The sequence below is a fragment of the Arachis ipaensis genome, chromosome B04 (assembly GCF_000816755.2).
Source record: "Arachis ipaensis cultivar K30076 chromosome B04, Araip1.1, whole genome shotgun sequence".
NCBI lineage: Eukaryota > Viridiplantae > Streptophyta > Magnoliopsida > Fabales > Fabaceae > Arachis > Arachis ipaensis.
The window spans coordinates 17,116,739-17,137,363 of NC_029788.2; the positions used below are offsets into that span (position 1 = coordinate 17,116,739).

The 20,625-nt window shown below is 38.9% G+C and overlaps 1 protein-coding gene across 1 annotated transcript; it reads right to left on the reverse strand.

Moving 5' to 3' along the window:
* On the reverse strand, positions 523–1,563 carry LOC110271441 (paired amphipathic helix protein Sin3-like 4). Its single transcript, XM_021122366.1, has 3 exons — positions 1,198–1,563; positions 1,076–1,099; positions 523–964 (listed from the first exon to the last, which is right to left on the reverse strand). The coding sequence occupies exons 1-3, from the start codon at positions 1,561–1,563 to the stop codon at positions 764–766; spliced, it is 591 nt and encodes a 196-aa protein (XP_020978025.1). The 3' UTR covers positions 523–763.

Genomic DNA, 20,625 nt, shown 5'->3' on the forward strand with positions numbered 1-20,625 from the left:
AATACGCATGGCCATCTTACAGACGTCGTCCGTGAAATGGAGAAGCACGTCAACTCACTCCTGGCGGCCGCGAATTGGAGCTGACACGGGCAGCTTCTATGTCTGGTGCGGCGCAAACGAAATGGAGGGGAAGCCAATTAGTGGCTGACATCCATGAATTGGGAAACTCTGGGGAGGCGGGTACGAATTGGATCCATTTCACTGTCAGTACACGCGAGATGAGGTACCTCATGTGTACTGCCCACAAATTGGGACCTCAATGTGGCTATATAAACGTTGCTTCATCCACGGAAGAAGGCATTATCTCCATTCTTCTCCAACTCTCCGAGATTGGTCTGAACCTCACAACCTTCTTTCTCTCTAAAAATTTTTCCATTGTTAAGATTGGATTGCTTTGTGTGGCTTCAGGGTTTTAATGCTTTGGAGAAAGATAGTAAAAGACAAAAGGCTACTTTAAGGCTTCAGGATTTTAATGCTTTGGAGAAAGATCAGCCAAAGACTTATAATTAGGTGAGAATAACATCCTAAGTAAAAGTAAACAAATGCAATGTTCAATTTAGAAATAGTTACTTCTCAACAACATAATACTTTAGCCAATGTAACATCATAGCAAGTTAGAGGGATGGATTTTTTAAACTTTCTACAGCTATCATTAAGTGCTACAGGTATGTTGCCTGAACAATAATACACTAGAAGCATGCATCTCATGGAAGGGGCAATAATGCAGCCACCAAAAGGTGCTGAAACCTCCAGGCACCTTGACTTAGCATCTCGGGGACAGAAAAATATTGAGATAAACCTTCTCAACATGCATTTGCCGTACAGTTGGCATTGCAGAGCTCCTATCACGTAGCATAAAATTTCTAGCAGAAATATAATGAGTAGAGGCTGCTGAGGAAGTGTCCGGGAGAAAATGAGTAAACTCATCAAGAAGATCTGGATGCTCTTGGAAAAGTGCAGCAACCTGAAGAAGTCCATAATATGATTGAAATGAACGTTGAAAGAAATATTAAGACTAATATAAATGACATAGGAAGACAAATATAAAAATTTTTCCTAGCTATAACATAATAACACGATCATCACCTTGAAACCGGGTCTGAATGAAAATGATGAATTAGATTCAACTAGAACTTCCCATTCTATATTGAAACTGAGTCTGTATTAGAAAACCAATTAGGCCCAAGAACATTTTACCTTAATTTTGTTCACAAAATTAATCGCTTCTTCAAATTCAACAGGCTTCTTTGGGGCAGGTTGTTCATCATCCAGTGGAAGTGTGATTTCATAACCCCTTGGCAAGAAGGTGTTGAATCCCAAAAGCAAGTCTCCATTTTGTGTCTGCCGCAAGCTAATTGCCCTATTTCGCTGGCGCAGATCTTGATATGGTCCAAGTCGTGTGCGCCGGGGGTGGAGTGGGTCATTTTGTTCCTGCCATGCACAAAATGGGAAAGCTGCCCATGTCAGCTCCAATTCGCGGCCGCCGAGAGTGAGTTGACGTGCTTCTCCATTTCGCGGACGACGCCCATGAGGTGGCCCTGCGTATTTCAGAAATGTTTTCATTTGGTGCGTATTCCGGGAATTAAAGTTTTTTCCATATTTAAACATATTTGCTACAATTTTATATTCTGATCCTCTAAATTTAAATTCCACAACTATAAGAGAGGTAGTAACCCTAATTTTGCATCTAAGTTTTTGATCCTATAAAATATCCATTTTTTGTTTTAGTTATAAAATATCTATTTAATTTTTTTGTTTTAATCCATGCATTATTTTGTTTCGTTAAATACTAGCGTAGCACGTAATACATGTCTTGTCATATCGACATTTCAATTTGTCATGTCAATATTCAATGGAAGAAATTACGGTAGGTACTAAATAAAAAAAAATTAATTTTATTTGGATGAAACTTAAAAAAAAAAAGATAAAATGTTTTTTTTAAATTATATATTTTTTAAATATCTCTAACGTTTAATTGTATTTAATTTTATTCTTAACGTTTTTAAACTATTAAAAATTCTTAAATCTCTCTCGCTCTCTCTCAACAGTTAAACCGGATAAAAAGTCATGATTTTTTAAAGTTCTGTATCGTCACAGAAGAGTTATAGGCGCTGAAAAATACTAATGTGTCACTATAGGGAACCTCCTGTTCTGAAGAAATAAAAAACTTCAAATGACCCAGGATTGTATAAATTATGATGTAAAATTTTCTATTCTTGTGGGATTAGGATTTTTGGATTCTTGTGGATGGAGAATTTTGATTTGGGTGTGGTTTAACTAAGTGTTGGATGATATTATTGTAGATTGAAAAAGACTACTTTTTCTTTATTTGGGCAGATTGTGAGGTAGCAGCAAAGAAAAATGGTGAGGTTGCAAGATTGAAGATGAAAATTTGTACCTTGAAAGCTAAATTAGCCTAAACCAACTGTAAATAGAAGATTCTTGCTGTGTTTAAGATTATAGGGTGAATTATGATATTTTTCTTGTTGTATTTGTTGTGTAAAAAGGGACCATAGTGAGGCTGCCATACTAGAAGAATGGGAGATTTTGGGAAGGGGTTGAGGCATGGAAAAATTGTTGTAACGAGTATTGTCTTTTGTCTGCAAATTTTAATTGAGTGGCATATGATGTTTTAAAAATGTTCCTAAGTCGAAAACTAGTTTTTTACTGTTATCCCTAAAGTTTGAAATTTGCTTCATTTATGTACCTGATGCGAAAACTTATGTACAATTTTGTCTCTAAAATGTGACATTTTTTTTCGAAAATGTTCCTGAACAATCTTAAGCGACATAATAAGTGTTTGATAGTCTATGCTAATGTATAAAATAACCAAATTGACAATGAAAACTTTCTTAGAAATTCAAACATAATAACATCAGATTTCATAATAATGTTATCATATAGCGATAGTAATACCACAAAATACATTTATAATCCATTATCCTAATGATGTGATATTGGATGGTCTATCCATAAATTACATCAGAGGCCAACATTCATGTCCATGAAGATAAGTAACAAAAGAAAGTGATATAAGAAAATAAATAGATATACCAAAAATAAATTCATTCCTAACTAATTCCTCGTGCTATCATTGCTACTTTATGACTCCACTTTGTTGGGTTGAACTTTGTCGTTGGGAGGAATTTGGGTTGCTTATGGTTGTACTTTTGTTCAGATTGTTGCTTGTCTTAGTAGCTTCTGAAGTTGTTCCTCTTATCTTTATTTTCTTTGTATTGGCAGCACTTTTTTTTTGTATTTGATTCATTTGTAACATTTTCCTTCTTTCCTGCTTATCTGGCCATGCTTGTGCTTTAACTTTGAGTTTGCACATTAGAAGTTTTCTATAACCACAATAGCAAAAATGAAGTTGCAAGTTAGATAAAAATAGGAAAGAAGAAAACAAATAAAGTAGGATAAGTAATGAAAAGGGATAAATACTGTTTTGGTCCCTAAGCTCTAGGGTCAAAATCGAATCCATCCCTAACCTTTTTTCAATTCAAATCGTCCTCAAAGTTTCATTTGATATTAAAATCATCTTTTTGACTTTTATGGACAAAATTGCCCTTGCATTTGTTCTAACTCCAATCTCTTTATCCACCAACCCCACTCTTACTACCATCACCACCCCCTTACTCCCACCAAATACCAATAATCAAATTCAAGAACACAACGTTCAAAAATAATAATTTATTATTTAAATTCAAACAATTATCAATTTAATCCATCACCAACAATAACACATTCAAATTCAACAACAACAACATCAAATTTAGCAACAAAAATAGCACACATCATTCATTTTTATTTTTTGAAAAAAAGAAAGAAAAAAAATTAGGACAAAGAGAAAAGAGAAATAGAGTGACAGGGAGAAGAAGAAGAAAGAAGAAAGAGGAGAAGGATAGCACGACGCCGGCTTACGGAAGAGTCGCCGCCGCCGCAGAGAGAAAAACAAGAGAATGAGAGGCAGAGAGAGACCACGCGAGGTAGAGAAAGACAAACAGAGATAGTCTGCTTCTTCTTTTCTTTTTCTAGTGGCCTTAGCGATGATGCCGATCGTGAAGTTGGTGTTGCCTTCGAGCTATACTACGACGATGGCGACAGAAGTAATCCACAGCCTCTGTTGCCGGCTATTGCAGAGATGAACGCATTTGGGTAGTTGGAGAATCTGCCTGCATCTAATGCAGCGATAAAGTCAATGATGACGGTGGAGACTGCAGAAGTAAAGAAGATCTGAAACCACCGCCGTTATTGCTCATACTCCCTCTTTCTACTGCGTCGACGGTGACGACGGCCTTCAACCCACTGGCCCTGTCTTTTCTATACCAAATTCTCATTCACTCTTTTTTCATCTGAATGTGTATGTATGATAGTTAGTCTGGTTAGGTTGATAGAAATGAAGATAGGATTAGGATCAGAGAGATGAGAGTATAGGGTTAGTGAGATAAGGGTAAAATTGTCAAAATGACAATTTTAAAAATAATTTTAATGTTGAGGACAATTTTGAATTAAAAATAAGGTTATGAATGAATTTTATTTTAACTCTAGACTTTAGAGACTAAAATAGTACTTATCCCTAGTTGGAACTTATGAATGGAAGTCTCCATGGATATCCCCTCTTGTTATGCCCAAATGCATCACATTCCGAGCACCTTTGTTCCTGTCCCGCTCTGGACATATTTGGACCAGTTGGCTCATCTTCAGCCCTTGACCTTTTTTTGGTTGGTCTCCTTATCGATTTTTTATAGGTTAAAAGCAGTACATCTGGATACTCATTTATCTCCCACAACTGCTCTCCATTGCAAGGGCCAACGAAATATGGTAACAAGTAACATATGCCTCTCTCTCTCTTATAACAGACATTAACATACTTGGCAATCTCATCCTTTGCATGATTTATAGCACTAACAGCATGTGCACAAGGCATCTCAGTGAGCTGAAACTTCCTACAAGAACATTCATCCTTTGCATGATTTATAGTACTAGAATTCATGCTTAACCCTATTATGCAATTAAAATCCCATATTAGAATTACATTTTTTATACACAGTTATAACCAAGATCAGCCACAAAAGAAAAAAAATTACAATAAAAATTGGTATCCTAATACACTGTATAAAAAAGCCAACATGGAATAATATTAAATTAAAAAAATATGAGCTTCATATGTTTAATAACATAGAAAAACCAAAAATAAGGTGAAGGACAACAAAAATAGCACTAATTAAGGATTGGACTAAACCCTAACAACAAACAATAACTGACCTTGCATTTTAAAAAACATCATCCAAACACAATAAAAACACTTGAACACATGATCAAGAACCCCAAAACCGTAAAATAGGAAAGAAAAAAATAGGGACGACGATGATCGTGTCTCACTTGCAATGCGTCACTGCGAGGGCCTCCGACTATGGCGTCTCCTTTCTGATGCGAGTCACGTCGTCGTCGAGCAAGACGGTCTTTTTTTCCCTAATTTTTGTTGTTTACAGAGAATATGTGAGAGTGAAAGGGTGTGCGAAAGGATGTGGTGTGAGTGAGTCAAAGAAGAGAAGAGAAGGTTAAACGTTTAATTGGGGGGCAACTATGTAATTTCAATTTTTTTGCACCCATTGTTGCCAATTCTTGCCACGTTAGACTCTCACATTGCCAGATCACCTAGCTCCGTTAGTGATTTAGACGGAATTAACGTCTAGGGGTAGTTTTGCTAAAATTCGAAAATGTTAAGGGTAAAATTGAATGCAATTAAACGTTAGAGATAATTTTAAAGAAAAATATAAACATTACAGACAAAAACAATACTTTACTTATAAAACCAAAGGCAGAAAAATTAAGTATTTTATAGCTACTAAAAACCTAGTTAAACAGTATCAGAATATAACTATGAAAATGTATTATAAGCGTTAGAGGGTGGTATGCATTGTTCTGAGAACTGGATCAAAAATTGACAATTTGGTCATCAAATCGATTCGGTTCAGGATAAAAATTGATTAACAATGAACTGGTTAAAAATCGTTTACTTAGTTGAACTAGTCGAATATTTAGTAGTTAACCAGTTTAAAATGATAAAATAAAAAAATATTTTTTTAAAAAAATTATGTATTTTACACTTAAATGTATTATTTTATTATTTTTGACTCAACCTAGTTATATTTCGGTTGAACTTTTAAATCTTTAAACTGCTAACTCTACCAATTGGATCACCAATTTGATTTTCAAAACCAGGGATGGATCCAGAAATTTAATAAAGGATGGACCGAAAATTAAAATATTGTATAATCAAATATAAATTGTATATTTAGTAATATATGTAATCATGATTAGTATTTTCTTTTAATTAAAAAAATGCTAATAAGGGCTTGCTATATAAAAAATTTATCTTAGTTCTTGAAAAATTTTCCTTTTGAGTTTAGATTCAATAAAATATAAAAATTATCTATTTTTTTAATTAGTTTACTTTGTAGAGTATTATTGTGACAGTAAATTATATTTTTATGCTTCATATCATAAAAAAATATGCTATAACATAATATAAATAAGTTGTTGTAATAATTTTGTTATATGTATTTAAAACATATTATTAAATAAAATATATAAAATATAATATTTTAATGAATTTACATAATATGTTATAATTTTAATATCATGAGATAAATAAATAAATGTTAAAATAATTTACTTTTATGTAGGTACTATAATATATAAAGATTTTTTTTAACATCTAATTAAATGTTAATGTTTTTAAAAATATTAAAGAATTTTTATATGATAATAGGTATAAAATTTAAAAAATATTTAAAAGAAAAAAATTAATTTAAATGTTTAAAGATTTAGAAATTTATTTAATCGAAAAGTGATTGACAATAATATTTTTTCTCAATTTTAGAATTATTACTTGCTTTTGAATTCAATAATTTAATAATTATTTATATACGATAATTATTTATTCTATTTTTTTAATAAAAAATAAAATCATATAATATATAATAACTTTATACACTTAAAATTATTAATTTTTTGTTAAAAAAATTAGGGGAACCACGATCCTTCCTTGCTTGGTGATTGTAATTTAAGAACTAATTCTAATTCCTTTTATTAAAAATATATATGCTATGGACCAAGAAAATAATGACTAGATATTTTATTATTCTTCGGTAGTTCACCGAGTCAGTTGATTGCAAGGTATTGGGATGAGGATCGGGACTTGAACGCGAGTTCTGAAGTGAGGAGCTGCGCCAGCGGGTCGTCGGTTGATCGGCGGTTGGAGTCACCTGCAAAGACACTTTGATGCTTAAGTTAGCGTCCGTACGATGAGGCGGCTAAGTTAGGGTAATGATGACGTACCTAGGAAGAGGGGTAGGTCCCTCTCCTTTATCCCTATTCATTCAGGTGGCCCCCCTTTTGCTAGGGCCTAGCCTTTCAGAAGCTTCCACCGGCTGTCAAGATCTCCTTAGAGAAGATCGAGTCACATGGAAGGCGTCTCCTCGTACGTACGAGATGCGTGTCTGCTTGATGGACCTCCAGTTCTTCTTGGTTTAGGCCAGAATAGTGCCCTAAATGCGTCAAGGCGTGAGATCCACGACTGGCGCATTCACCTACTCGTGTTCTCGTAATGATAGCCTCTACGCAGCATGGGTTCGTCATCATGGGTCTGGGCTTCTAGAGGCTTCCTCGCGCATGCGAGTTGCCCCCAACACCCATTTTGAGGGCGTCGCTTTGATTATTGCGCACAAAGCATTAAATGCACTTAAGTGTGACTTAAAATCACGTGAAAAGGTCAACTTTGCCCCTGATCTTTCACACTTCTTTTTCTACGGTTACAGTTACCACCTTTACTTTACATTACCATTTCTACTCTTCCCTTCCTTTTCCATAACTGCCACCGCCACTCACTCGTTTTCTTCTCTGCGACTGCTGCTTTCATCTCTGCCTGTGGATTTCACGCTGCTATTGCGAGGGGATTGCCATTGCCTGCTTCCAGCGCCTTCCTGCATTGCAGATACTGGTAAGTGATCATCTTTTCTGCCATTTTGTTTATTTTCTGCCATTATTGCTCTGCTTTCTTATGGCTATTGTTTCTTATTCTGCATTGTTTGGTACTTCTTAGGGGGTGCCATAGGTGTCCCTTTCGTAGCTTATGCTAGGGTGGTTTACTGTAGAATGACTTAGTTTAGGCCTAAGATCTTCCTGTAGCCTTGTGATTAACTTAAGTGGTGCCCCCACTATAGGTATGACTATGCGACCTCACTCGATGAATCGTTATGTATGGTGTACCTCCGACATGACGAATACAGCCTCCAGAGTGACCACAGAGGAACTGCAGGAGCTCCGCGATGTAGGAGGAATATGCGGTGGTGGTCCCAAGGAGAGGGACTACGAGCTTTTAGTCCTGAGTCCTTGGGAACGCATCTGCCATCTTAATCTTGATGCCCCTCGTGTTCCTGACTGGATGTGGATGTACAAGCCCATGTTTTCTGTTCTTGGCGTCCGGCTTCCTCTTTTCCCTTTTGGCCAAGCACTCTTAAATAGATCTGATGTTGCTCCCTCGCAACTTCACCCGAATAGTTGGGCTACTATCCGGTGCTTCGAGATGGCTTGCAAGTACCTGAAACTCCCGGCTACCGTCGAGGTCTTCCTTTTCTTTTTCCTACTCACAAATCCTTCCCGAGAGGACAAGCATAAGAAGGGGTATCTCTCTTTTCAGGCTGTGCAAAACTAGAGGATCTTCAGCCTCTTCGAAAATTCCTTCTATGGTTTTAAAGAAACTTTTTTTCAAAGTGAGTCCAACTCGAGGTCGTCACCTTTTTTGGCTCACCCTTGAGGGGGAGAGGCGTATCCTAACCTACTGGAGCTTTTGCGCTAACTCCAACTACTTAATCAAAGTGACCTACGAGGGCATAGGTCGGCAGAACTAGCAGATTTCTGACATTATGTTGGCCGTGTTTAGCTCTAATCCACTTAACCTACATCTTTTGATGGGTGATCGAGATGTTGACCGAGATTACATAGGTAAGTAGAGTATTCAATCCCGTTATTATTCTTCTATTTTCTCGATTTATTTTGCTTTTATTTTCCTTACGACTTGGTAACCTCATTTAATTTTTTCTTGCAGTTGAGATGGCCGTTGGGAACACTACCCTTAGTCGCTTGATGACCCACTTTTTCCTTGACGGAGACAACAATGCCACCAGTTTTCCTGAAGCTCGAGAGAAGGTTCCCCAGCTTGACGAGCCGGTGTCCAAGCCTCAACCTGAACCTCATCCTGGACACAGTAAGGTTGACCAGGATAAGGGAGTTGTGGTTAAGCATTCCTCGGGAGGTCGGGAAGGGGGGAATGATGTGTTGGAAATCCCCAATCCTAAGAAAAGGAAAGCTAGGTCTAGTCCAGGACAACTCCTCTTCGTGATGGAAAAATACTTCGACGCAGGCACTATCATTGACTCCCAACTGCTGCTGGGTACCGAAAGTTTCTTCCGTGATGAAGACTTGGCAGCTCAGGCCAAGTGGACATATTGGAGCCTTCTCTGAGCTGCTGCCATCATGAGGAAAGTGGAATCGGTCTTAACCCAGTGCCAGACTCTGAAGGAGAAACATAGGATGGCTTAGCATGAAATTTCTAAGTTGAATGTTGAGGGAGAAACTATGGGGACCAAGTTGGCAGGTGTCGAAAGCAGTTGAAGGAGGCCAGAGAGGAATCTAGTGCCTGACTGATCGAGATATCAACCTCCTGAAGCAAATCAATGATGTTCAAGGTTGGGCCATCGCAGCAGAGGACAAGGTCAAGGAACTTAAGAAAGAATTGCCTGAGGCCATGAAGTCGACAGATTCTACTCGCCTTGAGGCCACCAACATGCAGAAAAAGAACAAGGAGATTATAAAGGATATTTGGGATGCCATTTTTACTACCGAAGAGGCGATGAAAGCCCAAGTGATTCTCCTTGCTCTCAGTTTTGATACTTCTACCATTGGATCTTTCAAAATCATCCAAGATGGCAAGAGTATGGATATGCCGAGGAAGTAGCTGCTTCTGCTCCTATAGTCAAACTATTTCTCTTTGTTATAATTGAACTATTTAGCTGCTTTTTTGTTGTTGGATTGATTTATTGCCCTGTTAGTAGACCTTTGAACTTGTGATTTGTAAACTTTTGAATTTGTAGATTCATTAGCATGTTTTATCTAGTTTGGTCATTTAGTCGTGTGATATTTTTGCTAATTTGGCCGTTTAATCGTATTTCAATGGATATCCATTTTTTCTCGCATAGGGGGCTCTCGGGTTGATCAGTTTTCAGGAAGCCGTAGTTAAAACTTGGAAATGATTTTCCCAAAAAATAAAAGGGAATTTTATTAAAAAACGGGTCTTATCAAAACCCTTTGCTGCCGTTTTGGGCTGACGGCAAGGGAAAAGACTACAGCTTCTTTTTATAAACTATACTTCAACAGTACAAGAAAGTGTGTGATAAAAGTAAAGCTAAAACAAGGCATAGGCAAATCGAAAGCAATAAAATAAGGATGAAAAATAATGAGGTATAACCAAATCATGCTCGGGAGATTGTTAGGACGTGAGAAGCATTGCCCTTCACGAGTAGAATCTCCTTGGGTTCGCCGCGTTCTAAGTTCTCGGAAGTTCCTTCTCGTCTAGCCGTTCTAGTTTGTATACGCCTTTCCCTTGTACTGTTTTCACCCTGTAGGGGCCTTCCCAATTGGGAGATAACTTTCCTTCCCCTGGTGCCGGTGGCCCAATGTCATTGCACCATAAGACTAAATCTCCTTCTTCAAATCTTCTATTACCCACTTTACAATTGTAACGTAGCCTATCCTCTACTTCAGTGCTGCTTCCGACGAGTGGATCATCACCCTTGTTTCATCTACTAAGTCCTTTTCAACTGCCTCGTCACCTCCCCCTAAAAGGAGCCTCGGACTGAGTTCCCTTATCTCGACTGAAATTAAAGCATCTACCATGTAGGTAAGACGAAAGGACATTTTTCCGGTGGCAAACTATAGTATCATCCTATAGGACCAGAGGATTGAGGGTAGCTCGTCTGCCCAAAAACATTTCCTCTACTCCAGGCGCTTCTTCAACTCTTTTAGAATGACCTTGTTCGCCACCTCCACCTGCTCGTTACTCTAAAGGTGTTCTATAGAAGAGAATCGTTGCTGGATACCAAGACCTATGCTTCTGAGCTAGAGATTTCCTACCAATGTGATGCCCACAGCATCCCTTATGTACCTCCTTCAAGACATATTCTGTCTGCTTGGGTCACAAACATTTCAACAAAGGCTGATTAAGCCCTCTGTTATATAGCTGGCCATGCACTATCATATACTTGGTGGCCTCCCTTCGCACGAGCTTGGCTTCTTCCGTGTTCTCGGGTAGACTTTCCTTTTCAAGGAATCGCTGGATTGGGTCTATCCAAGAGGGGGGCTCCTAGTCTTGGTCCTGGGTGACGCATAAAACTACCGATGGCTCTTTCGCCAAGCCTTAAATGAGGGATCGATTTTTTACGCCGGGTTTGGTGCTGGCTAGTATCGACAGCAGGTCTACTCAAGCGTTCCTTTCCCTGGGAACGTATTGCACAACTACCTCATCAAAACTCCAACACAGCTATTTATTCTTTTCTAGGTACTTATGCAACGTCGGGTCCCGAGCTTAGTACATTCCGTTCACTTGAGCTGTTACGACCTGCGAGTCATTGTTAATTTTGAGTCTCTCCATGCCGAATTCTTTTACTAACTTTAAGCCCCTAATAATGGCTTCGTACTATGCATGGTTATTCGAGACCTAGAACTCGAATTTGATAGACTGCTCATAGGTTACCCCCTCTGAGTTTTCTAATATTATTCCCGCTCCACCAAAGGATTGGTTGGACGCTCTGCCTACGTGGAGCTTCCACCGTGTGCTTGAAATCTGGGGGGTCTCCAACTACTTCTGCTAGCAAGTCGACCATTTCTTGGGCTTTAATGGCATGGCGAGGCTTGTACTAAATGTCGTACTGGGATAGCTCTATTGCCTAAATCATCATCCACCATGTCAGATCGGGCTTCTACAATATCTTCTTGATCGCCTAGTCGGTTCTTACTGTGATCGAATGTGCCTGAAAATATTACCTTAGTCTCCGGGAGGAAATCAACAGGGTGAAAGCCACCTTTTCCAACCTTGTATACCTTAGCTCTGCCCCTTGGAGCACTTTACTTATGAAGTATACAGGTTGCTGCTGTTTACCTTCCTTACAAACCAAAGTGACGGCTAAAGACTCTTCCGTTACCGTGAGGTACTGGTATAAGAGCTCCCCTTCCTTCAGCTTTCTGAGTATGGGATGCGTCGACAATACCCTCTTAAAGTGATTAAAGGCCTCTTCGCATGTTGGGTCCCACTCGAAGGCTATCCCCTTTTTCATCAGGTTAAAAAAAGGTAGTGCTTTGACTGCCGAGTATGGGTGATCACGGGTCGGGTTGGTTCGGGTTTGAGGTAAAATTAGAACCGAACTAATTGAATTATAATTGGTTCGGATTTACGTTTTTTTTTTTTTGTGTGTATGTACCCGAACCAAACCAAATCGATTAAGAACGGATTGGTTCGGTTCAAATAATTGGATACCCAATAAAACAGAAATTCATAAAAAAAATAAAAAAAAATGAAATTTTTATCTTAAAAATTCTTTAAATACAATAAACATGTAAAATAAATAGAAATAATTTAAACATGTTAAACACCAAACACATTAAAAACTAAACACATTAAAATCCAAACATATTAAATACCAAATACATTAAAAACTAAACACATTAAAATTCAAACATATTAAATACTAAACACATTAAAATCCAAACATATTAAACACCAAACATATTAAAAGCTAAATACAAAAGTGCAATAGAAATAATCCTTCAAAGAAATAATCTTTCAAAGTCTTCACTCCATAATCCTTCATTCCATCAATTAAGTATGTTCAAGAAAAGAGTTGTGATCTTCAAAAAATCAATATATAATTAGCTAATGTCAATATATGAAATTGATTAATTGAAAGTAATTCAACAAACAAATAATTAGTGAAAAAATATTAACCTCATTGTTGTAAATACCATCAACTCCAACGGCTTGATTAGATATTGTTAATGCTAAAAGCTCTACATTAACAATAATTAAATTATTATTAGAAACTCAATAATAACAATAATTACATAATAATTTAAAGAAATATAATTTAAAAATAATTACCTAATTCACGTTTTTCTTAGTTCTCAAGTTCTTTCTTTAAATCATGCATTTCTCTTAGTCCTCAACCAATTTTGTGAACAAATTAGAGACTCAATAGTAGAAGGACTTAAAGAGCTTTTAAATTGGTCAAGCACACGACCACTAGTACTAAATGCCGACTCAGAAAATACGGTAGAGACGGAAATAGCCAACAAATGCCTAGCCATGTGAACAAGAGCATAATACTTCATTGATTTCAATTTTCACCAACGCAAAATGTCAAAACCGGGAATGTTATCCTCCACATCATCTTCCATGTATCTTTTCAACTTATTCCTTTTGACCTCACCTTACTTTTTTTTTTTTTAACTTTCAATCTAAACTCATCCTCGAAGTCATCTTCCTCTTCATTTGTATTTTCACCACCAACTCCATGATCATGAGAGGCAATACTAGAATTGAAACTACCAGAAGAACTACCATTCGAAAGGGGATATATCATGGAGTAATACTCAAACAGCTTATGAATGATATCCTTCAACTTTTTAACATATCTTTGGCTTGATTCAACCCATACACTCTATTAAGACAAAATTCAACATACTCATACTTGTAATGAGGATCAAGAAAAATAACCACAAAAAGAAATTAATTTATGCCATTACCCTCCTAATATTTATCTAGTTTCACTTTTATTTGTGTCGCCATCTTTTGCAAACTAACATCATTACTCTTTCTCCACTTATTCAAAGTTTTTTGAATATCACACAATTTATTGAAAAATTTATTACATGTAACATTCAAAGAACCAAGTAAGAGTTGTATCATAAAATATTTTTAAGAACTTCACAAACAAACGTGCCCTTTTTCAATCATTAGCATCAGGAGGTCCTCCTTCAGACTCAAGCACTAACAAATAAAATGAGTCTTGATAGCTAAGCCGACTAAAAACTAATTCAAACTTCTTAGCAGCATCTAGCATTAAATAGGTAAAGTTCCACCTAGTAGACACATCTAACACTACCATAGTCTTACAAGTTATACTAGCCTCTAGAACACACTTATTAAAAGCTTGCATCCTAGCAGGTAACAAACTTGCATGCAATTCTGATTTTACTTATTGAGCTATCAATGTCCTTTATACCATCACCGACAATTAGATTTAATATGTGAGTACAATATCTCATATGTATGAAATTACTATTTAACAATGTTGACCCATTTCAATCATCCATGCCTCTAAGTAAATACAAATTTGCAACATCATTAGCACTAATATTATCAACAGTTACACAACATATCATTCTATTACCCCACTTTTGTAAGCATTGTTCTAAGGCTCTCCCTATGGTCTCACTCTTATAATCAATAATCAAACCAAAATTCAATATTTTTTTATGCAATGTCCAAGATTCATCAACATAATGCGCAGTCACACACATATAATTTAAATTCTGAATTGAGGTCCAAGTATCGATAGTAAAAAAAATCATTTGATAATTTTCAAATAACATCTTTCTTAACCTCTCTTTCTCATATCTAAACAAAGTCATACAGTCTCTAGCAATTGTGAAACGTGAGTAAATCTTAAACCTAGGTTGTGATTCACTCATAAATTCTCTAAAGCCTTGAGCCTCAATAAATTTAAAAGGAAGTTCATCAACAATTTTCATCTTTGCAAGAGCAAGACGAGTTTGCTCTTGATTAAAATCAACAAGCTTAGTAACAGCATTAAGGTCATCCTTAAATTGGCTCCCAAGTGCAATAGTTTTCTTCCCCTTTTCAACTTGCTTATGAGAATTTTTAGTGCAAATTCTTAAATGTTTATGCAAGTTTGTTGTACCATGACTATAACTATTACATGCATATTTTTTTTATAATAATTGCAAAAGGCTTCATTAGGAGAACTTTTAGAAAAATGAGCCCAAACACTACTAGGTGCCTTACTGGATTTTTGTTTTACCTCTTTTAGAGGCTCACCAATAACTCCAGCAGCTTTGGTCTGTGTTTGTGCATCAGGTTCTGATGAAGGATTTGAGGCATGCAATGGTGGGAGAGCTGGACTTTGCGATGTTCCACCCGAAATACCATCGTCAATGGCAGTGGGAGTGGCTGCACTTGGAGAACAAGTGCTTCCAACAACAGTGTAGCTTACAGGGTTAGTTTTTTTTCCATTTTTAAAGCTACGAAACACATGACAAAAGTACAGAACCATTAATTACACATAATTTTTATACATTGTAGTATTTTACAAGAACTCATAACAGTAAAAATTGAAAAAAAAAAGTATCAACAAGAACAAAAAATTTATAATTTCAACAAAAAATTAAACAAACCAAGAAAATTGAACAAAAAAATTATCACTTTAATAGATAACATAAACAAAAATTAAACAGAGAGTAAAACAATTAACACTTTAATAGATGACATAAATAAAAAATTAACGCTTACCTAACTAGAGAAGACGACCACCACAGATGGAGGTAACAGTGTTGTTGACTAGTAGATGACGCTATAGACGTTGACGCACACTGGAGGAAGCTGGCTACTGGAAAGGACGATGCTAACGAAAGACGAAGCTAGCTACTGGAGAGGATGACATTGACGGAAGACGAAGCTAGCTACTAGAGAGGATGACGCTGATGGAAGACAAAGCTGGCTGCTGAAAAAGATGACGTTGATGGAGAAGACGACGCTGCCGTTACCAGAGAAGACGATGGAGAAGACGATGCTGACGAAGATTACGAAGGATATACCAACGACACAGAGGAAGCTTTTGCTGATTTGGTTGCGTGAGTAACGGTGAGGTGGTGAGGATTGAGGAAGCTCTGCTAGGGTTTATTCCATGGATGAGGGCGCCGCTGCAATATGTGTTTAGGTTAGGGTTTCTGGGTTAGAATCATGGCAAATATTTTAAATTTTTATTTTTTTTATTTAATTAACACATGGTTGAGTCCACGGGTTAGTTCAGGTTCCGCACTCCCAAAATCGTTACCTCAACCAATTACTAGAGAGAGCCATTGGTTTGGGTTGGGTTGGACCCGATTACCTGTTAGTTTCAGAACTAATTTAATTAGTTCGCTTCGGATTCGGACAGGTAATCGGGTACCCGATACGGTGATACCTGTGATCACCCCTAGCGCCAAGGAAATGGGTAAGAGCCATCAGCCTTTCTGCTAACCTTTGCACAGCTTCACATTTGTCTAGGTTGGATTCTACCCTCCTCTGGGTGATCATGAATCCTAGAAACTTCTCTACCTCCATGGCAAAAGCACATTTCAGGGGAGTTTAGCCTCATATTGTGTTCTCGGAGGGAATAAAAAACGACCTGCAAGTCAGCCACCAGAGACCCCGGTTCTGCCATTTTGACAAGCATGTCATCGACATAAACTTTCACCGACTTTCCTATGTGGTCCTTGAAGACCTTGTTCATCAGTCTTTGGTAGGTCGCCCCCGCATTTTTAGTCCGAATGACATGACCTTGTAGCAATATGTCCCGCCTGGCGTTATGAACGCCGTCTTCTCCTCACCAGGTCAGTGCATCGGGATCTGATTGTATCCTGAGTAGGCATCCATGAAACTCAGGAACTTGCATCTTGCCGCCACATCCACCAATGCGTCTCTATTGGGGAGGAGAAACGAGTCTTTTGGATAGTCCCTGTTGAGGTCCAAGTAGTCTACGCACATCCTCCATTTTCTATTTGCCTTCTTCACGAGAACCACATTCGACAGCCATGTGAAGTAGTCCAACTCTCTGATAAAGCCGACTTCCAATAAGCTAGCCGTCTGCTTAGCCACCTCGTCTGCTCTTTCCGTGGACATCCTTCGCTTCTACTGCGCGATGTTCTTTGCCCCCGGTTTCACGACCAAGTGGTGGGACAGAAACTCTGGGTCTATACCCGACATATCGATAGGGATCCAGGCGAAGAGGTCTCCATTAGCTCGGACGACCTCGACCAACTGTCTTTTCAGCTTGTAAGGTAGGTTACAATTCACAAATATGAATTTGTCCTTTGTTTTCCCTACTTGGAATTTTTCTAAGGCGTCTTGGGGGTTCGGCCTAGGATGCTCGTTGATCCTTGAGTCCAAGTCTGCCAAGAAGACGCCGATTACTTCCTTGGATCTTCTTCGTAAGGACAAACTGGCGTTATCACAAGTGATGGCCATTTCCAGGTCTCCCCAAATCGTCTCTACTGATCCGTCGTCCACCATGAACTTTATTATTAGGAATTTGGTGCAAATGACCGCCAGCAGGTTATTGATTGTTCTTCACCCGAGGATGACATTATAGACTATGGAGTCCTTCAGGACTACGAACTTGGCCATGGCAAACTTCTTACTCGATTTAGATCCTATGCAGATCGGCAAGACAAGGGAGTTGTCTGGCTTAATGTAGTTATCAACTAACTCCACAACCTCATGGCGGTAGTCCTTGAGGCCGCTTTCTTTCAGCTCCAGAGCATCAAACACATTTTGGAACATAATGTTCGAGCCGACCCCTGTGTCGACTAGAATTCGCTTGACCAAATCTGTCCCAATTCTCGCAGTAACCACCATTGGAGGGTCCTCGGGTAGGTCGTCACACTACTAGTCCCCGAGACCAAATGATATTTCGGGAGGTTCCCTTGGGGAAGGTTTCCTCCCAATCATAATGGCAAGTACCTTAGCTTCCTTCTTTGCCGCCAACTTCGATTTTGGTGGGGCACTTATTCCAACCATAACATCCACTACCACCGTAGGACCCGAGTCCGCGTTCTTCAGAATGCTTTGTTTCAGCTTGACATCCCGACCTTGGTCTTCTTCCGATTGATCCCTTTCTTTCCTCCTCGGTTCCCGGATGAACCGAGAGAAGTTGCTTAACTTCCCTTCCCAGATGGCCTGCTCTAATGCGTCTTTTAGGTCGAAGCAGTCTTGCGTCTTATGTCCAAAGCCCTTGTGGTAATCGTAATAGAGGCTCTTGTTTCCCTTGTCATGTCTTTTAACTGCCTCGATTTAGGCAAAATATCTTTATCCACAATTTGCTGGAAAATCTCCGCTATTGGGGAAGTTAGGGATGCGTAGTTCTTAAACTTCCCTATCCATAGGAGCGGTTTAAATGGCCTTCCAATTGTCATCTCCCTTGGGGCGTCCCGTGATTTTTTCGAGTTGGCGATCTAGTGGGAAGACTGGGCGGCTAGATGTCGTTTATCGGCAGCCACCGCCTGGCTAACTTTCTCATTATTTATGTATTCTCTCGCCACACATTGTATCTCCTATATTGTCCAAACGGAATTGGTGGTTAGGTGCTTCTGGAAGTCCTCATTCACCAGGTCGTTCGTCAGGCACAAGCTGGCCACGGAGTTTGTAAGGCCATCTATTTCTAAGTATTCATCATTGAAATGGTCCAGGTACTTCCTCGTAGGCTCACTAACGCGTTATGTCATCCCTAAGAGATTGATCGGGCGTTTTGCCTTGGCGATCCGAGTGGTGAATTGGGATAGAAACTTCTGACAGATATCTGAGAAAGTAGTTATGGAGCCTTGTGAGAGGGAGTTGAACCAACAGATTGTCCGTCTGGGTTGCGGGGAATGCCCATAAGCTGACTGTGTCTCCCACGCCCTTTAGATTCATCCTGGCCTCGAAGGTCGTGATGTGCTCCTGTGGATCTTTGGTACCATCATATCTCATGTCTGTCGGCTTATCGAAGTTCTTAGGTAATCGGACTTTGAGGATGGAAGAATGGAAAGGGGTGGCACCGATCACGACGGGGTCTCGACGTTTCCTTCTTCGCTCCTCCCTTCGTTCCCAGCTTCTCGACTTGTGTCAGGAGTGATGGAACTGGGTGCGACCGTCAGTCTGATCGTGCTCGTCGTTCGTCTCCCTTGGGCACTGCCGTTCTTTCGACCTCCTCTGTGGGAATCGGGTGCATGAATAGCTCGGCTGGGCCTCTGCATGCGAACGAGCGTCTCGGCTAGCCTCAGGATTATAGCGGTCCCTCGCTGCCAGCTCTTTGTTGAGGTTTTAGACCCTATGCCTAAGCTCTTGCATGATTCGGGAGTTGTCACTGCCTGTTTCCCCAGAAGGGCGACTTCCCGGGGATCGGCTGGTCGAAGGGGGTCGGCTGCCACTTTCAAGAGGTACCTGTGCACAGCCTACTCATGAGGCGACCCCCTTTCATTCACTGTTCGCGCCTTCTCCTAGCTCATCCTCCGAGTGGAGGAAAACCTCCATCCTCAGCGCATGTCAAATTCCCACATATGGCGCTATTATTCGGTAATTCACTGAGTCAGTTGATTGCAAGGTATTGGAATGCAGATCAGGACCTGAACGCGAGTTCTAAAGTGAGAAGTTGCGCCAGTGGGTCGTCGGTTGGTTGGCAGGTGGAGCCACCTGCAAGGACGCTCCGATACTTAAGTTAGCGTCTGTACAAAGAGGCGACTAGGTTAGGGTAATGATGATGTACTTGGAGAGAGGGGTAGATACATCTCCTTTATCCCTATTCGTTCGGGTGGACCCCTTATTCTAGGACCCAACCCTTCAGAAACTTCCACTAGCTGTCAAAATCTCTCTAGAGAAGATCGAGTGGACGCTTGATAGACCTCCAACTCTTGTTGTATTAGGCCAGAACAATTATTAACAAAGAAACTGAGCCTAAAAAAATTGTTCTCAGGTATAGGACTTCCCATATCCACTAAACCATCTGGAAAAAGAAAATGTGTCAACTCCTAGCAATAATCTTTAAGTCATGGGAGATACCATAGGCTACATATTGTTGTTTTTTTAGACAAAAATATGTTACATGTTTCGATCCAGGAGGTTTGCCACGCTTGGGCTCTTTTGGTCTTGGGCTTTAAATGACAGCATTGTTGAAGCCTGATTGGGCTACTGTAACTATTGGGCTTTTTTTGGCACAATCCACCAAAAAGAAAAGCAACATTAATTATCAATAATTTTGCTATTGAACATTTAAAAAAAAAAAACAACAATCAGCCAACAAAATAATGAATAATAAAAAATTAAGGAGAATGCGAAGTAGAAATTCAAGGAAATCATGTTTATTAATTTTTAGTTGAAAAAAAGTTATTTCCTATTTCCAATAATAGTGTGTTTTGTTTTTTGTTCTGTGGTGTTCAGTAATAATAATAATGATCCTCGCTAGCTCCCTCAATGAATAGTAACAGTACGAAATAGCAAAGGTAAAAAAGGTTCATTGGATATAATAAATGTGAAGTGAAAAAACAAAGAGGAATAGGCACCATGTCCATTTGACATAACTCACCCACTGTCACTCTCTGTCAATTTAAGTAGATATCTCCATTATCTATCGCTTTTGGTTTGTTCCTAAACCCTTTTTAGTTCCAATACTGGCCATCTTCTTAGCTGGCCAAAAATATTTAATAATGGCCCCCTCATCACACAACAAACCAAGACAATGACACTTTTGTCCTAAT